General features: G+C 38.3%; 1 protein-coding gene across 3 annotated transcripts in view; it reads right to left on the reverse strand.

Annotated features, from left to right (window-relative positions):
- RBM41 (RNA binding motif protein 41) overlaps positions 1-18,195 on the reverse strand; it is a 59,233-nt gene extending 41,038 nt beyond the window's left edge. The window contains exons 1-4 of one of the 3 annotated variants that reach the window (XM_042974506.1): positions 18,162-18,195; positions 14,846-14,962; positions 14,078-14,270; positions 13,578-13,779 (exon numbers count right to left, since the gene is read on the reverse strand). In XM_042974506.1, coding sequence (XP_042830440.1) covers positions 13,578-13,779; positions 14,078-14,270; positions 14,846-14,962; positions 18,162-18,169 — 520 coding nt within the window. In that variant the 5' untranslated portion in view covers positions 18,170-18,195. Of the gene's footprint in view, positions 1-13,577; positions 13,783-14,077; positions 14,271-14,845; positions 14,963-17,848 lie in introns of all 3 variants that reach the window. The other 2 variants (XM_042974504.1, XM_042974507.1) reach the window with 2 other exon arrangements.
- Positions 18,196-20,652: the final 2,457 nt, after the last annotated feature.

Below are 20,652 nucleotides of genomic sequence, written 5' to 3' on the forward strand. Positions count from 1 at the left end.
ACAAATAAGTTAATGTAACCCTAACCTTACATCATATGTGTAATTCAGGAATTCAAAATGGTTCATAGACCTAAATGTATGAGCTAAAACTATAAGTCCTCCAGAAGAATACACATGAGAAAATCTTTGCAACTTTGGATTAGAAAGAAATCTTAGTTATAGGCCAAAAGTGCAAGTCATGAAAAAAAAGTAAGTTGGACCTTGCCAAAATCACAAACTTTCAAGCTTCAGATGATACTCTTAAGAGAGGGGTCATCAGTGGAAATGGTAGAGTCAGGAACTCTTGAAATTCTCTCCTCCATAAAAACAATGAGAACACTGGCAAAAACTGTCAGAATCAACTTCTCCAGGACTCTGGAAATTAACCAAAGGCCTGCAGCAATCTGGGGAATATTTATTCAATAAAAATAGCTAAATCTCAGTAAGAATAATAAATTTTGTAACATTTTAACTTGCCCTTTTCTCATCCATTTCTCCCAGGCCTGTGGTAACCTTGAAAACCAACAACCTGAAATCACAGTGAAAACCAGCAGCCTGACAGCTACTGGAGAGGGAAGAATGGGGCTGGGGCTCCTTCAAAGCACCATTGTCAGAGAACTGTTATTACATGGCCTTTCTAGTGGCTCCCTGGAAGATTCCACAAGCAAAGCTCTCCTTGATGTGACTCAAAGTTCACCACCCAGTAATAAGAGCCTTTTCTCCCAGAACTTTTGTCAAAAATAATCAGAGGCAGGGGCGCCTGGGTGGCTCAGTTAAGCATCTGACTCTTGATTTCAGCTTAGGTCATGACCTCATGGTTCATGAGACTGAGCCCTGCACTAGGCTCTGTGCTGTCAGCTTTTAGAGCCTGCTTGGGATTCCCTCTCTCCCTCTCTCTCTGCCCCTTCCCTCCCTCACATACTCTCTCTCAAAAGAAATAAATAAACTTAAAAAAAATAATAGTCTGAGGCAGCTGGTGAATTTTTCCCCTGCCTGAGGTGGTGGAGCTGGGATAAATAATAGGTTGACAAACAGCTCAGAAGGAAATCTTGGGAGATGAAATGTCCTTAGAGGGCACTGAAAAGCTCCAACATTCTTCTAGGAATCTAAAAGGCTACACATGTGCACAGGCCTGTCCACATGGCCAGAGCTGTATGCATGCTCAGGAAAGACTGAAAAAAAAACAACCCTAAGCTCTTACCTCTGACTAATCTCAACTCTCTGCACAAATAGGAAGTGAGGGCTAAGATGGAACTGTAAACTGCTTGGCTGACTGTGGAAGATATACTCAGCTTGTATACAAATCCCTCAGTACTAGGAAATCCCTCAGTACTAGGAAAAGTACTCATTCTAGGCATAATTAAAAACACTGTGTTAAGGGGCGCCTGGGTGGCGCAGTCGGTTAAGCGTCGGACTTCAGCCAGGTCACGATCTCGCGGTCCGTGAGTTCGAGCCCCGCGTCAGGCTCTGGGCTGATGGCTCGGAGCCTGGAGCCTGTTTCCGATTCTGTGTCTCCCTCTCTCTCTGCCCCTCCCCCGTTCATGCTCTGTCTCTCTCTGTCCAAAAAATAAATTAAAAAAAAAAACGTTGAAAAAAAAAACAAAAACAAAAACAAAACACTGTGTTAAGTTAAAGACGGTTACATATTATATGGTTCCATTTATATGAAATGAGAGAATAGGCAAATCCATAGAGAGACAATAGATTAGTTGCTATCTGGGCTGGGAGAGGAAAAAGGTATTGAGAACAATTTGTGGGGTGATGGAAATGTTCTAAAACTACATTGTGATGATGGTTGACCAACTCTGTAAACTCACTACAAATCACTGAATTGTACATTTAAAATGAGTGAGCTTAATGCTATGTAAATGATAACACAATAAAAAAGTGGAAAAAAAACCCCAACCCAACTACATCCTATAAGAAACTCTTTGTTTAAAAATTATGATGGGGTGCCTGGGTGGCTCAGTTGGTTAAGTATCTGACTTTGGCTCAGGTCATGATCTCACAATTCGTGAGTTTGAGCCCCACATTGGGGCTCTGTGCTGACAGCTCGGAGCCTGGAGTCTGCTTCAGATTCTGTGTCCCTCTCTCTCTTCCCCCATTCTGCTCACACTCTGTCTCTCTCTTTCAAAAATAAATAAATATTAAAAAATTTAAAAAACCTATGAAACACACTTTCAAATATAGTAATATAGATAGGATAAAAGTAAAATGGAGAGAAAGTAATTCCAGAATGTTGGAGTAAGGACCTTGAAAAATCTGCTCTTCCATAAAAGCAAAATTTGCCAAAAAATTAAACTTTTAGTAAGTCTGGAAATTAAATACAAGACAGACATATAGGGTCATGTGGGTGGCTCAGTCAGTTAAGTGTCTGACTCTTAACCTCAGCTCAGGTCATGATCTCATGGTTCGTGGGTTTCAAGCCCTGCATCAGGTTCTACGCTGACAGTGTGGAGTCTGCTTGGGAATCTCTCTCTGCCCCTCCCCCACTTGCGTGCACGCTCACACTCTCTCGTGCGTGCGCACTCTCTCTCTCTCTCAAAATAAATAAATAAACTTAAAACAAAAAAGACATATAGACCAGTGGAACAGAATAGAAACCCATAAATAAACCCTCACGTATATGGTCAACTGATCTTTGGCTAGAGTGGCAGAAATACACGATGGGGAAAGGATTGTCTCCTTAACAAATGATGCTAGAAAACTGAATCTCCAGAATGAAATGGAAAAAGAATGAAATGGAACCCTTATTTTATATCATTCACAAAAATCAGTTAAAAATGGATTAAAGACTTACCTGAAACTCTAAAACTCCTAGAATAAAACATAGAGAAAAATCCTCTTAACACTGGTATTAGCAATGAGTTCTTAAATATAATTCCAAAAGTGTAGGCAACAAAAGCAAAAACAGGTAAGTGGAGCTATAAAACTAAAAAGCTTCTACATAGCAAAAGACACAAGAGAGTGAAAAGGCAACCTACAGAATGGTAGAAAATATTTCTAAACCATATATCTAATAAGGGGTTAATATCCAAAACATATAGGGAACTCCTACAACTCAATGGCATAAAAACAAAACCTATGAAACTAATATAAAACTGTATATACTGGAATTCAAATTTTAGAAAATAATTTAAGGGTCGCCTGGGTGGTTCAGTCTGTTAAACATCCGACTCTTGGCTTTGGCTCACCTCAGGTCATGATCTCATGGTTCATGAGTTCAAGCCCCATGTTGGTCTCTATCCTGTCAGTGCAGAGCCTGCTTGGGATTATCTCTCTCCCTCTCTCTCTGCCCCTCCCCTGCTCTGTCTCTCTCAAAAATAAATAAAACTTAAAAAACACTTTTAAAAATAATTTAAAAATTAAAAAAAAAAACTGATAAAAAATGTGCAAAGTATTTGAATAGGCATTTCTCCAAAGAAGATATATAGATAACCAACAGGTATATGTAAAGGTGTTCAATAGCACTAATCATCAGGGAAATGTAAATCAAATCCACAATGAGATATCACCTCACAACTGTTAGGATGTCTAGTATCAAAAAAAACAAAATATAACAAGTGTTGGTGAGGATCTGGAAAAACTGGAACCTTTGTACACTTTTGGTGGGAATGTAAAATGATGTAAGTGCTACAGAGAACAGAATGGAGTTTCTGCAAAAGATCAAAACAGAAATGCCATATTATAAAGCAAGCCTACTTCTGAGTATTTATTCAAAAGAACTGAAATCAGAATCTGCAAGAGACATCTGCACTTACATATTAATTGCAGCACCATTCATGATAGCCAAGATGTGGAAACAACCTAAATGTCCATCAATTTATGAATAAAGAAAATGTAGCATATATATACAATGGAATATTATTCAGCCTTAAAAAAGAAGAAAATCCTGCCATGTGACAACATAGATGAACCTCAAAGACATTATGTTAAGTGAAATAAGCCAGTCACAAAGGACAAATATTGCATGAAACAACTTACATAAGGTATATAAGATAATCAAACACATAGAAGCAGAGAGTATAATGGTGGTTCCCAGGGGCTAGGAGAGGGGGAAAATGAGGAGCTATTATTTAAAGGTTATAAAGTTTTAGCCATGCAAAATGACTAAGTTCCAGAGACCTTTTACACAACACTGTACCTATAGTTAACAACACTGCATTGTACACTCAAAAATTTGTTTAAGTGGGTAGATTTAATGTTAAGTGTTCTTATCATAAATAAGAAAGAAAAACAGGGAATGAGATGTCCATAAGTTGCTTTGAAAAGTTAAGACATACCCCTGGGACTCTAGAAGGTAACAAACATGTGCTGGGCTATGTCTATGCCCAGGAAAGTTAGAGCCTAAGAAGTCACTAATCTCTCATCTCTGGCTGACCTTAAGGCTCTGTATGAGCAGGAATGAGCAGGAACTGAAGTCTAAGGCAGAGTTGCAAACTGCCTCCCTGAGCACTGAAGGAGTAACCCAACACACACACACACACACACACACACACACACACACCCTCAACAAAAGCTGGTAGAACTTTTTGGTTAAAGGTATTTAAGGAAAATTCTCTCCAATCATTAGTAGACCACTATGCTAACTGTACAGACTTCAATGGCTGCACATGACAGAGAATTCAAATTTACAGAATTAGTCTAGCAAGTCACTAAACAAATAGCAACAACAACAAACCCTAGGCATGTGGGGGATACTGATTTTCAGAGTTGACACATTATGTTATTTTAAATGTCTAATTTGTAACCAAAAAAAATTGTAAGACTGCTATGGACTGAATATTTGTGTCCCCTCCCCCAATTCATATGTTGAAACCCTACCAGTGATGTGATGGTCAGAGGAAGTGAGGACCTTTGGGAGGTAACTGGGATTAGATGAGGTCATGAGGGTGGAGCCCTCATGAATGGGATCAGTGCCCTTATAGAAGTCATGAGAGAGCTTGCTTCCTCTCCCTGTTCTCTGACATGCGAGGTTGCAACAAGAAGTTAGCACCTGTAACCCAAAAGCGGACTATCACCAGAACCTGATCATACTGGAACCCTGATCTCAGACTTCTAGCCTCTAGAACTGTGAGAAATCTCTATTGTTAATAAGCTACCCAGTCGATGGTACTTTGTTACAGCAGCCTAAGCTAAGGTGGAGACATTACAATGGAATACTACTCAGTGATCAAGTAAGGTCTTGCCATTTGCAACAATGTGGACAGAACTACAGGGTATTATGCTAAGTGAAATAAGTCAGTCAGAGAAAGATTTCACTAATATGTAGAATTTAAGAGACACAACAGATGAACATAGGGGAAGGGAAGGAAAAATAAGATAAAAACAGAAAAGGAGGCAAACCATAAGAGACTCTTAAATACAGAGAACAAACTGAGGGTTGCTGGAGGACAGGTGGGTGGGGGGATGAGCTAAATGGGTGATGGGCATTAAGGAGGGCACTTTTAGAGATGAGCACTGGGTGTCATATGTAAGAGATGAATCACTGGGTTCTACTCCTGAAACCAAGACTACACTGTATGATAACTAACTTGAATTTAAATTTAAAAAAAAGAAAGAAAAGGAGAGTATGGCCCATACACAGGAAATAAGAAACAGTCAATAGAAACTTTCCTGAGAAAGCATATTGCGTTTCTCAGACAAAACCTTTAATCAGTTACAAGTCCTTCAAACAATTAAAGGAAACCATATATAAAGAACTAAAAGAATGTTTCAGAATGGCTTACCAAATAGGGAATAAAAATAAAGAGACAGAAATTATAATAAAGAACCAAAAAGAAATTCTGGAGTTGAAAAGTATAATAGCTGAAATGAAAAATATACTAGAAGGGCTCAGCAAAAGATCTGGGCTGACAGAAGAATCAGCAAACTTGAAGATATGTTGACTACTCATCTAAGGAAGACTACTCAATCTAAGGAGCAAAAAGAAGAAAGAATAAAGAAAAAATAACAGACCCTCAGAGACCTGTGGGCAAACATCAAGCATACCAACATACACATAATGGAAATCTCAGAAGAAGGAGGGGCACAAAGAATATTTGAAGAATGAATGCCTAAAAACGTTTTCAAATTGATGAAGAACATTAATCTATATGTTATAGAACCTTGACAGACTCCAAGTAGGACAAACTCAAAGGGGCCTACTTGGAGTCTAAGAGACATTTAGACCTGTAGCCAAATTGTCAAAAGCGAAAGATGAAGAATGAATCTTGACTGCAGCAAGAGAGAAGAGACTTACCATGGACAAGGAGTCCCAAATAACATCAACAGTTGAATTCTCAACAGAAACCACAGGGGCCAGAAGGCAGTAAGATGACGTATCTGATGTGCTAAAAGAAAAAGATCACCAACCAAAAACTTCACTGTCAGTCTGGCAAAAAACTATACATGAAAACTGAAGGAGAAATTAAGACATGCCAAGATAAACATAGACTGAAAGAATTCATCACTGCAAGACCTACCCTACAAGGAAAACTATAAAGTACTTCAGGCTGAAATAAATGGGATACTCAAAGATAACTCAAAGAAAGAACATTAGTAAAGTTGACTATATAGGTAAATATAAAAAAAGACAGTATAAATGTATTTGTAGCTCTTTTTCTTGTCCTGTCTGACCTAAAAGATATCTACATAATGCAATAAGTATAAAACTTTGTTAATGAGCTTAAAAATCTATAAAGATGTAATTTGTGTGACAATGGTAGTACAAAATAGGAAGGAGAGGACAGAGATAAACAGGACAAAGTTTTTGAATATTTTTGAAATCACGCTGTATTAATACAAAATAATTTAAGCTGTTAATTATAATTCCCTGGGCAACTATTAAGAAAGCAACTAAAAAAAACAGTAAAAGAAGCAACAATTAAAATTATATACTGCAAAAACCTATTTAATATGAAGGAATGGGGTATCTGGGTGGCTCAGTCAGATGAGCACCTGATTCTTGATTTATGAGCCCAGGGTTGTGGGATTGAGGTCCAGATTGGGCTCTGCACTGAGTGTGGAGCCTGCTTAAGATTCTCTCTCTCTATCCCTCTGCCGGTCTCCTTTGCTTGTGCTCTCTCTCCCTCTAAAATAAAAAAAATAAATAAAGGAATAAATGGAATAACAGAGGAACAAAAAAGATATGACATTCAGAAAACAAATAACAAAATGGAAAATGCAAATCTTATCACAGGACTCCAATTAAATATATCAAATATAAATGAACTAAATACTCAATTGGAAGAAGGAATTAAAAAAGGAACATGACCTAACTATTTGCTGTCTACAAGAGATACACTTTAGGTTTAAAAAAAAATAATTGAAAGTGAAAGGATGGAAAAAGATATTTTTTTGCATGACAAAAAAGAATAAAAGTAGAGCAGGGTATAAGAAGTTTTTCTTTCTTCTTTTTTCCTTAGTAAGTCTAGCTACAGGATTATGAATTTTGTTGATCTTTCCAAAGGACCAACTTTTGGTTTTGTCGATTTTCTCTACTTTTTTTATTTTGTGCTCTAGCCTTTATTGTTTTCTTCCTTCAGCTTGATGCGAGTTTAGTTCACTCTTTTTGTAGGTTCTTTTAAAAGACTTGTTTAAAATTGTTTTTGGAGCAATTATAGGTTCACAGTAGAATTAATTGAGGGGAAGGTACACAGATTTCCCACATACCTCCCATCCCCACACGTGCACAACCTATCCCATTAACAATATCCCCCATCAGAGTGATACATATGTTACAACTAATGAATCTACATTGACCCACCATGATTACCCAAAGTCTATAGTTTACATTACAGTTCACTCTTGGTATTACACATTCTAAGGATTTGGACAAATTTTTGTAGTTCTTTTTTTTAATTTTTGTAGTTTTCAAGGTGAAAGTTTTTGGTTATTAATTTAAGACCTTTCATCTTTATTAATATGGGCATTTATAACTATAAATATGCTCCCAAACACTGCTTTTACTGTATTATATAAGTTTTGGTATGTTAAGTTTTATTTTCATTTGTCTCAAAGTAATTTCTAATGTCCCCTGTGACTTCTTTTTGACCCATTTGTTATTTAGTAAAGTGTTGTTTAATTTCTGCATATTTGTACATTTTCTAAATGTCCTTGTATTATTGATTTCTAATTTCATTTAACTGTGAATAGAAGTGGCAAGAGTGCACATCTTTGCCTTCTTCCTGATACTTGGGGAAAGATTTCAATCTTTTATCATTTGTCATGAAGTTAATTATTAACACAAACATATGGCCAATTTATTTCTGACAAAAATGCAAAAGAAAGAAAATGGAGAAAGAATACTCTCTTCAATGTATGCTGAAACAACTGGAAATTCATAAGCAAAAAGTGAACCTTAACCTAAACCCCACACTTATATATAAGCATCAAGTCAAAAAGATCATAGATCTAAATGTAAAATATACAACTCTGAAACTCTTTAAGGAAAACAAAGAAGAAATCTTACTCATAATCTGTTGTTAGACAAAGAGTTCTTAGACATGTAAAAAAAAAAAGATGATACATGAAAGAAAAACCTGATAATTGGATAATTGGATTTTATCAAAATTTAAAACATTTGTTCTGAGGCAAAAAACTTGTGTACTAAAAACTACAAAATGCTGCTGAAAGAATTAAAGATACAAATAATGCAAAGATACCCCATGTTCATGGACTGAAGACTTAATATACCGTTAAGCTGTCAATACTACTCAAAGTGATCTATAGATTCAGTGTAATCTCTATCAAAATCCCAATGACATTTTTTCTAGAAATAGAAATATCCATCCTAATAGTCATATGGTATCTCAAGGGTTCCTCAGCGGTGAAATTCTTGGAAAAGAAGAACAAAGTTGGAGGTCTCACTTCCTGACTTCAAAACTTACTACAAATCTACAATAATTAAAACAGTGTAACACTGGCATAAAGACAGACATGTATACTAATGGAATAGAATGGACAGCCTAGGAACAGACTTTTGTATTTATGGTCAAATGAATTCTGGAGAGGGAGCTAAGAACATTCAATGGGTAAAGGACGATCTTTTCAACAAGTAGTATTGGGAAAACTGGATAGCAACATGCAAAAAATAAAGTTGGATCCTTACCTTATAACTCATACAAAAAAATTAACTCAAAATAGACCAAAGACTCAAATGTAAGAGCTAAAACTATAAAACGCTCAGAAGATAACATAGGAAAAAACCTTTATGACATTATATTTGGCAATGATTTATTGGCTTTGACACCAAAAAGCATAGGTAACAAAAGAAAAAACTGACAAATAAGACTATCAAAAATATAAACTTTTGCACATCAAAGGACACAATCAATAGAGTGAGAAGGCAACCCATGAAGGGAAATACTTGCAAATTATTTATCTGATAAGAGAATCAATATATAGAATATACAAAAAAATCCCACAACTCAACAATAAATAAATAAACAACCAGTTTAGATAATGGGCAAAGTACTTAAATAAACATTTCTCAAAAGAAGATACATAAATAGCCAAAAAGCACACGAAAAGATGCACATCACCAGTCTTTAGGGAAATGCAAATCAAAACCACAGTGAAATACCACTTCACACTCATTAGGATAGCTCTTACAAAAAAGAAAAAAAGAAATGAAGTGTTGGCAACGGTGTGGGAAAATTGGAATCTTTGTTTACTGCTGGTGGGAATGTCAAATGATACAGCCTCTATGGAAAACAGTATGGTGGTTCCTCAAAAGATGAAATACAGAATTACCATATGATCCAGCAATTCCACTTCTGGGTATATGCTCAAAACATCTGAAAGCAGGGACTTGAACAGACGCTTGTACATCCAGTTTCATAGCAGCATTATTCACAACAGCCAAACGGTAGAAGCAACACAAGTTACTACTGACAGATGAAGGGATAAACAAACTGTGGTAAATACATACAATGGAATACTATTCAGCCTTAAGAAGGGAGGAAATTCTGGCACACAGATGACCTAGAAGACATTATACTAAGTGAAATAAGCCAGAAACAGGACAAATATTGTAGGATTCCACGTATCTGAGGTACCTAAAGTAGTCGAATTCACAGAGACAGAAGGAATGGTGTTTGCCAGGGGCAAAAAGGGGGAGTATAAAAGGGAATGGTGTTTAACGGGTACGGAATTTCAGTTTGGGAAGATGAAAAAGTCAGGGAGATGGATAGTGATGATGGTTTCAGAGCAGTGTGAATATACTTAATGCCACAGAATTGTACACTGAAAAAATGGTTGAAACGGTCAATTTTATGTTAGGTGTATTTTACCATGATGAAAAAAAAAGTCTGTTCTGCAAAAGACACTGTCGAGAGAATGAAAAGATAAGCTACAGACTGGGATAAAATTTTTGTAAATCATATATCCAACGGAGAATTGCATTTGGAATACATAAAGAGCTCTCAAAAGCCAGAAAGAAAAGAAACAACCCAATTAAAAAACAGCAAAAGATTTGAACAGACACTTCAGCAAACAGGATATAAGGGTAGCAAATAAGCATATGAAAAGATGTTCAACATCATTAGCCATTAAGGAAATGCAAATTAAAACTACAATGAGATACCACTTCATAGCTATCGGAAGAACTAAAATAAATACCAATGATACCAAAGGTTGACAAAGATGAGGAGCAACTGGAACTCTCGTACATTGCTGGTAGGAATGCAAAATGGTTCAGCCACTCTGGAAAATGGTTTGGCAGTTTCTTATAAAGTTAAACAGACACTTACCATAGGACCCAGTAATCCCACTCCTAGATATTTACCTTAGAGAAATAAAAATTTATGTTCACACAAAAACCTGTACAAAAATGTTCATATCAGTATTATTCATCATCACCATAAACTGGAAACAGCCCAAACGTACTTCAATGGGTGGATGAATAAACAAACTTTGGAATACCCATAGAATGGAATGCTATCCAGCAACATGAATGAGCTATCAACACACACGACTTGGATGACTCTCAGAGGCATTACACTAAATGAAAGAAGCCACTCTCAAAAGATGACATATTGTACGATTCTGTTTATGTGACGTTCTTTAAAAGACAAAACTACAGTAATGGAGAACAGATCTGGGATTGCCAGAGATTATGGGTGGAGTTGGGGGTGACTATCAATGGATGGTATGAGGGATTTTTAGGGTGATGGAGCTGTTTTCCGTCTTGATTGTGGTGGTGGTGACATGAATCTACATGATTTACATGATTTACAATTCATAGAATTGTACACCAAGAAAAAAAAAGAAAAAACCAGGCAATTTTATTGTAAGTTCATTTTAAAAAGAAAATATTACTATCATATCATTATCAATAGTTATACTTTAGTGATTAATAAAAATATTCAGAATTAGTTGTGAAACAGGATCTAAAAATCATTAAGTTCACTTTACGTCTGATACAATAACTTACAGGTATAGAGAAAAAAATCAACAACACTAAATGTAAAATTTTACAACTTCTACTAACTCCTCACTTTAATATTCTACATCAGGATAATATGCTCCCTCTGGATCATTTCCTATAAACATTGTCATATACTGAATATGGAATTAAATAAGCACTCAATTTAGAAGTCTGGGACCCTATGTTACATTCCTAAAGCTAACACTGTAAGAAAACTCTCGACTTGCCTTTTGTGCCTAATTTTATCTTCCTCTTCATTGAGGTCATGTACTTGTCTGCACTTGTCTTTTTGTGGTATGCTGTGAAGGTTTAAAGCAAGGAGTTTCAAAGATAAGAAAAAGAACAGATTCATACACCACCCACCCACCCCAAATACCAGGTACTGCTCTAAGTGATTTACATGTTATTACCTCACTTAAGCCTCCTAACAACCCTATAATATAGACACTACTTCTATTCTCATTTTACAAGATGAAGAAACTGAAGCATAGAGCGGTAACTTGCCCAACATCTTATAACAAGCTAGTAAGTGGGGGAGCCAGGATTGTTCCAGCGGTCTGCCACCAGAGCCCATGTTCTTAATCAGTAGGCTAGGTCTCTCCACAAAACCCTGTTCACGTGTTCTTTCATTCCTTCCTTCACCGCTGCTCTTCCATGTCTATGTTCTCTCTGCCTGTAACAACGCATTCATTCGTTCTCAGGGCTTTATGTACCACCTAAGCGTACATGATTCCCAATTCTGTGCATCCAGCTCTGACCTCTCCCCTGAGCTTTACTCCTGCTTTTCCAATGGCTTCCTCAGTATGGGTATTTCATGATGCTGCCATTCTTACCAATTCAACATGTTTAAAATCAAACTCCTAGCCTTCCGTCAGAATTTCCTCATAAAGACTTTCTTAATTTTGCCAGCTGTTAAAGGCACACAGACTAAAACAGCTGGGTTACCTTTGACCTCTCCTTTGACCCTCTTCCTTCACTCTCAGGCAATAAGTTTAACCAGTTCTTCTTGGTGATGTCTCTTATAACCATACCTGCCTCTCTTTCCAGTACCACTGCAATCATCCTAGTCTAGATCTTCATGCCTACATGACTATAAGACCTCCTAAATCATTCTCCCTGCTCCCAGTTCTTTCTCTCTCTCATCCTGTTTATTGGAAACCAGATTAATCATTTTCAAATACTGCTTTTATCACATTACTCCTGGCTCAAAATCCTGGAACCATATCCAAACTAAGTAACTGAATAACTAACTCAGTATAACTAACTAACCAAATAAAGTTCAAAACATTTAGCTACCTTTCTAACCTTGTCTCTCACAACAGCCTTAGACATGCTGGTGTGCCCACACCACCATCTGCAAATAAAATGCCTTTCCTTCTCCTTACTAAGGAATAGGTAGTATTAAAGGAATGTTTAAATCTTACCTCCTCTGAGAGGCCTTCTTCAGTCATGCCAATGCACAGAGGCCTTTCTCTCCAATGAACTCCAATGGCACCTAACAACTGCATCTAGCGTTGTTACTAAACGTTACATGGTTCTCGCTCCAACCAGAACTTTACTCACTAGAAGTCAGGAATGATTTCTTAAGCTTCCGTGCACCTGCCACAGTGCCTAGCAAAACTCATCTGTTAAACTAATACTCTCTGGTTAAGACACACACCATTTATCTATAGACTTTGTGCTAATTTATAGTTCAGACCAAAGACCCATCACAATCTAGCCTCACCTACCTTTCCAGTATCACTCTCTCTCATCCCCTGCTGTGCCCTATGCCTCCTGCCACAATGAACTTTTCACTGTTCCCTAGATGCATCAGGCCCTTCCACAAACCTGCTCCTATTCACCTACTGTCTGTCATGCCCCCTGCCCCTTATTTACCTGACAGTTGACTGTTGAGCTGTCAAGACTTAGTACAAAGGTCAACTCCTGACTCCCCCCTCAACTAGACTGAGATGTTCTGTGTTCTGCGCTCCCGTAGCATTTTATTCACATCTCTGTAACAGTAATTTCCATGTTGTATCACAACTGACTGTGTACATTTGTCTCTGTCATGGGGCTTTCTGCATTCCTCAAGGACAGTGATAGTTTCTCTCCCCTACTCCTTTCACTAACTTTTCACATTTAATGCCCTGCTGTTAAATCTTCCTCTCAGCGAAACAGCATGTCAAAGTCAGTGGCGATCACATACCTTGGTAATAAAGAGCCTTGAGGAAGGAGTGCCGATCAGCTCCCTGGAATAAAGAGTTTTCTATTTCCATTTCACGCCGGGTCAGTTGTTTGCTCTTGGCAAATCTCTGTGGCAGGCAAAGGATGCGCTGACGCTCCGAGATCCTTTCTTCAATATCTTGAAGACGGTTCTGTATTGCTTCAGGTGTTGCCCTCAGTCTTGTCTTCTGGAACCAGAGAAATGCGATGACATATATCATAGAGGACACACCCTGAAAGTGATGGTCTAATGTCTGAGATAAGAAAGAAGACAATGTAGGACACGGAATGATCATTCATAGACGTGTGAGCTAAAAAGTCAAGGAAGGGCTGCCCTTTAGCAAGGTTCCTCGCACAGAAACCAAAGAAGAATCCAACAGAAAGCTCAGTTTTGTAAGAACTAAACATGAAAAGGTTTTCAGGGCCAAAGGAAGAGATCTTGCTCTTTATTCTCCAGCAAAAAAAACAAAAGGTCCCACTCACCTTTTCACCTGAAACGTGGCTCTTCCAGATCAAGATTTCTGTTTCATTGAGCCCTAGCTCCCGAAGAGAAGCAGTTTCCTGGTCCTTCTCATGCAGTGTCTGGAACTGGGACAAAGTCATGGTCCCAGCTGCTTCCTTCCCAAAGGGCTTGTACATAGTACCGGGAGCAAAGCTCTCTTTCTTAGACACACATCTGCAGAACAAGCAGGATGAAAGTAAGAACATCTTCAAGTTACCACAGTTTTCAGAAATGGGGCTCACCATTAGAAGAGGCCCAATGAAACTCATCAGCAATTTCTCTCTCATGTCCTATTTCTAGGTTGAAGCAACCATGCAATGATATAGAAGTCCATCAATATTCCCCACACCCAGGACCAATAAACGACTGGATCAAATCTTTATTTATTGAGTACCTACTATACATCGCTGGGCTAGGTACTGAGGATTTAACAGTAAAAAAACCACAAGTGGTTTCTGCCTTTGTAGAAGAAAAGTGGAAGAGAAGCAAGTAAACAGGCAATGATCATATTGGGTTATAAGTGCTAGGTATGTTAAGGGAAGACAGAGGAAAGTACTTAACCCAGACTTAGTGGGATACGGGAGGCCTCCCAGAGGAAGAGACACAGAAGCAAAATGTTGCCTAATAAGTAGAAGTTGGACAAGGAAAGTGGGGAGGGAGAGGAGTGTTCCATCCAGGCTTTAAGAGGGATCTGCTTCCTGGAGGTAAGGGTCTATGATACTCTACCTGTTTGCAAAATCAATACCTACTCCTCAATGGAGACAGAGGTATCAAGTTGATGCTGAAGGAGGCTTTTCAGCTGCCTCTCGCCTTCTGTTTCCAACTCCTCCAGGACATGCTCACCACTCTTCACACAGCTATTTATCCTGGAGTAGATATAAGAATATATGTAGAAAGTAGAAGCAACAGTGAGTCTCAAAGTATATTCTTTATATTATCTACTGGTAGTGAACCCATTTGTTTGAAGACACTTTTCTAACTATTTGATGCCCTTTATCATTCATCCCACAAACATTGACTAAATATCCACTTACACACAATGCACTGTGTTAGGTACTGATGGAGTCGACGATATTCAAGACATTGTCCCCATCCTCAAGAAGCTTGCAATTTATTTAGGGAGAAACATGTGTGTACATGTTACGTGCATGTGCCTGTTGTGGGGTGGGGAGGAGAGAGGGAGGGAGGTAGAGAGAGAGAGAAGAGAAGAGCAACACAAAGAAGGATATGCCAAATTAGTAGGAATTCATATAGAAGGAGATACTTGGGAGCTAGGGTGACAAAATGAAGACTCCGGAAAGATAATTCTTAAATTGGCATTTGAAGGACTGGGTATGATGAAGGAAAGATCAGGGAGAATGAGTAAGAAGAGACAGAAATATGTTCTGGGGGAATAATACGAAGTTCAATTTAGCTGGCATTCACACATATGAGCACTGGGAGATGATCTTTGAGGGGGTAATTAGACTCAGATTGTAACTGGCCTTACATACACCAACTAAGGGGCCTGGACCTTCCTATATAGGTATTAGAAAGCAATTAGGCAGTTAAGTAACATGATACAAATGATGGTTTAGGAAAATGAATGTGGTTACAATATGCCTTGTGGATTCACAGGAAAGAAACCAGAAGGACTAGTTAGGAAACTCTTTAAATTTATCAAGTATAAGGCGATGAAAGTATACACTGGAGTGGTAATAGTGGAACAGAAAAGTGGGGAGTTAGAGGAGTGAAGCCTTTTGAAGGTAGGGGTAAGGGAGAAGTCAAAGATAACCCTGAAATTTCAAGCTGTATAACTTAAGAGAACATGGTACCAATAAAGGAAAGAGGAAGATCCAAGAAGCAATAAGCAGTTTGGAAATGAGAAAGTCCATGTTGCCTTAGCCAAGTGGAGTCAAACTACCCATTACAACTGAAACACCAGCATGAAGTATCAGGAATACTTCAAAGACATATTGACTCAGAGGTGCCAGTATAAGTGAGGTTGGCTAACAGGAAAGTGAGAGCTGGAAAAATTATATAGACGAGAGTCTGAGGCTGAAGATGGAAATCTCAAGTCATCTGTGTGGGCAGGATCTGGAGCTGTGAAAGAGGAGGCACTCTCCAAAGAAGAGAGTATAGAAACAAATGCAAAGAGGTCATAACATTTTATAGCTTACGCACTACTGTGTAGAAATCTAGGCAATGCTAATATAAGCTAGTCAACCCTAAATAGCTGAAAACTCTTATTATAAAAGTAAAATGGGCATCTTGGTGGCTCAGTCGGTTAGGTGTCCGACTTCGGCTCAGGTCATGATCTCGCGGTTTATGAGTTTGAGCCCCATGTAGGGCTCTGTGCTGACAGCTTGGAGCCTGGAGCCTGCTTCGGAGTCTGTGTCTCTCTCTTTCTCTCTCTGCCCCTCCCCCACTTGCACTCCATCTCTCTCTCTCTCAAAAATAAAATGTTAAAAAAAATTTAAAAAAAGAGTGTGAAGAAATAGCTGCACCAGTGGAGTATACAACAACAGGTGACAAAAACAAAAATGAGTTAATTCCAGGAGAAAAGCAAACATTAAATACCTATAATAATCCTTTACTATTCGGGTTATGATGCACTCTCCTAATTATAAGCAAGATTCCCATGCTCTAGAAAGACTGAGACCTATTTTAGAAAATTTTAGAATATCCTCAGGCCCAGGTTTTTTAAAAACTTCCTTTTAAGTATCTAAATTTGTATTTGTTATTTAAAATTCTGAAAGTTCTTGCTAAGTTTAAAGTGGCTTTGAAAGGAATAAACCATAGCTAACTACATCAGTGCCCATGAATCACGCAGAGTGAAAAAAAAAAAGCAAGTCACAGAAATATTCACACAATATGTGTCCATTCACATACAGTTGAAAAATGGATGAAAGTAGCACATAAATTCATATGTGGCTAACCTAGTTTTTTAAAAAAGCAAGGGAAGGATTAACGCCGAATTCGGGATAGTGGTCCCCTCAGGGAGAGGAGAGGGAGGAGAAGCAATCAGGGAAGGGACTTCTAAGATACTGCTAATTAATGTTCTATTTCTAAAGGCTGTGGTGGGTGCCAGTCTATTACTATTCTTTAAACTGAATATATATATATATATGTATATATATATATAATTTTTCATATACGAAATATATCATAATAAGCATTTTTTAAAAATTATTTTGAGGCAGGGAAAATCAGAAACGGTTTTTTAAAAGATGCAGAAACTGACAGTACAGGAGAGCATAATATCAGAAGAACTTTAAATGAACCGTCCTATTCCCGAGTGATCTTTCTACTTTGCAGTGAATCCAAAACCAATTTAAGGAGGATCTTTTTCAAAAAGCATTGTGTGCTGTCAAACAATTGTGAAGCTCAGGCTTTCAACAATGACGAGCCAAGTTAAAGATGCCATTCCCTTACAGAACCAGTAGGGGGAGCTGCTTACAGCGGTGCTTTTCCTATGATTCATGGAGCCGGTTTTGTACTTTCCGTCTAAATTTTTAGACACAAAGTGTATCAGTAGCTTACGTTAAGATCTGAAAGCGCTACATGCCCTTCGAGGCCCAAAGAAGTCTTCTTTAGTACACAAACACTGAAAAAAAAAAAAAAAAGAAAGAAAGAAAAGAAAAAAGGCGCCCACGCCGAGCCCCTTTCGGAGGATGAGGTGGAGGTAGGGAGGGACAGGGAGGAGCCGGCCTGGGTTTCTCCGGCGCTGGGCATCAGTCGGCCAACACCCTTTTTTTATTTTTATTTTTTACCTGGGTGGGTCCGTCTGAAGCTGTAAGAAGCCACGGCATCCGTGCAGCTCCCGGGGCCGGCGCCGTGGCCTAGATGCCCGTGCGGGCAAGGCATTCCTACGGGAAGCGGCGGCGACGGCGGCCCTTCCTGAACTTCTCCCTGCAGGCCTATCTAGCCCGTTTCCCCTCCTCCCTCCTCCTTTGTCTTCCAGCTCACACGTAACCGCATCCCGAGAACGTGACATACCCCAAACACAAAGTCATAAAATCTATTTTCAATGTTAAAAGGTAGAAGAGAGCTCCCTTTGTCGCCTGCTCTCAGACAAGCCCTTACCTCTTCATGTTTCCACAGGCCCCTATCTCTAACTTGGCTGAACAGGCCGCGGACTTCAAGTCCCAGAACTCCGTGCGGCCGACTCTAAGGGGATTGTGGTGGAGTGCGGGGCTCTGGGAATTGTAGTCGCGCAAAGCTAAAGAAACCGAAACACAAGAGTACCTACTGAATAACCGGTGTATTGTAAGTTCAAATATTTCTCCTACGGGTTAAGGACAACACCCAAAATATCCAGCTCATAAAGCTTTGACTTCTTGACTGACTCAATCAATATCACCAAATCCTGGCTCCTCTACTTTTCCTTCAATGTGCCCCTATCAACCCTGCTTTTGCTTTCAAGGACTTGTTATCTGGCCTACCTTCTGTGTCCAGTGGGCCCCTTAGTCCATCCTCTGCAGGGTAGCCAGTTATCAGACACAAGTTTGACACATAATTTGCACTAACGGTTCTCCTCTATCTGTTACAGAGGCTTATGAGACATTGTACTGCCTATCTTGAGAATTTGAAGTCTATGTGAATTCAGGCCTGTGAATGTTTTATTGGTAATTGTGTTGAATCAAGAGAGAGGTATAACACAGTGGTCAAGAACATGCGCTCTGAGTTCCCAGAAATGGAAATACAAATGTCCCTAAGTATTGGAAAATAAAGATGTCTAATCTCACTTATAAGTGAGATGTAAATTTCAAAGTACACTGACTATAAAATACATGATCTGGACTCTTTGAAACTGACAAGGTCATCAAAAACATGGTTAATTCTGAGAATCTGCCAACCAAAGAAACCAAAGGAAACATGAAGACTAAATGTAATGTGGTATCCTGGATGGCACTCTGGAACAGAAAAAGGGCTCTAGGTAAAAACTAAAAAAAATATGAATAAACTATGCACTTTAGTTAATAAGATTCGTTTCATGTGACAAATATGCCAGTTATATAAGATGTTAACACCAAGGGTTAACTGAGTGGCGGTATACAGAACTCTGTACTATGCAACTTTTCTGTAAATCTAAAACTGTTCTAAAAAATAGTTTCTTTTTTAAAGTTTCAGAACACATTACTTTTGGTGAGATCGTGGGAAAATAATCACTCATTACACTGCTGGTAAGAACATAAATTGGTACAACATGTATGGAAGGCAGCATGAGGATACAATTGAAACCATAAATGCCCATTCCCTTTAGAGCAGAAATTCAACCTCTATGAATAGTATTCTCAATACTATGCATCCTCAAGTATGTGTGTTATGTTTATATATGTATAAATATATATGTATGTGTATAAATTTCATACATGTATATATAAAATACATATGTATATATATATAATTATTTGCTGCAACATCATATCTAATAACAAGATGTTGCAAACAGCTTAATTACCCACAAATGTAATAAACCCATTTAGTGGAAAACTATGCAGCAGTCCCAAGCATGACAGCATTCTCTAAGGACTGCTAGTGAGCAATCTAAAATATGTCTAGTGCAATAGCAAGGTGCAGAACAATATCTATAGTATGCTTCCATTTGAGTAAAAAAAAAAAAAAAGAGGGGATTATAGGTATGCATTTGCTTGTGAATGAATCAAATACCTCTGGGAAAACATATATACAAGTGATAAGTGAATGTTTCCAGATAGGGGAGCTGGATGGTTAGGGACAAGAGTGGGGGAAAAAACCCTTCACTTTTTGTACCCTTTGAATTTTGAACCACATGATTATATTGCCTGTCAGTAATATTTTTATTATTAAAGGGAACCCTTCTTATACCACAGAACCAAAAAAGAAAAAGATCATGGGTTTGGGGGTCATACTGTTTGGATTTCTCAGTTCCCACAGTTATCAACAATATAACATAGTAGGCAGTCTGAACTTGAATTTTTGCTTTGGCAAGTTACAAGACTATGTGAGTTTCAGTAAGTTTCTTTAACTGGTCTAGGCCAGTTTTCTCATCTGTAAAATTGGGATATTACCTCTGAAAAGGGTGATGTAAAGTGCTATATAAAAGTATGGTTTTAAAGTCACTTGATAGGTGGTCATCTATGAGCAAATATTCTGTTATCCAGCAGGACTTATTCAAACTGTCTATACTGCCATGCTCAAGGCTCAAGTTAGAGGATAAGACCGAAGAGCAGCTACTGGAAGACATTGTACTTCCTATCCTAAGAACTTCTTACAGATTGAAAATGTCATGGCAAGTATTTGAGCTATCCAAAACCTGTTATGTGGAAATGACTGTGCCCTTGAAGTACACAGGTGAATGAATGCAGATATAACATGCACTACTTTGTGGCTTTGGCACAGAGCATAGACACAATGTAAGCATGGGGAAAGTGTGGGTCACACCACACATAGCCTGTGCTAGGTAAATACTATATATGACAGTAGGGCCGAATTCTGCTGCTTAACCAAACTGTCCAATGGACACATTGATCAATAAGTTGATGGAAAAATTCACCAGAGTTGCTGGTGTGTTTGTCCCCTGGGGAAAGTGGCA

The sequence above is a fragment of the Panthera tigris genome, chromosome X (assembly GCF_018350195.1).
Source record: "Panthera tigris isolate Pti1 chromosome X, P.tigris_Pti1_mat1.1, whole genome shotgun sequence".
Taxonomy (NCBI): Eukaryota; Metazoa; Chordata; class Mammalia; order Carnivora; family Felidae; genus Panthera; species Panthera tigris.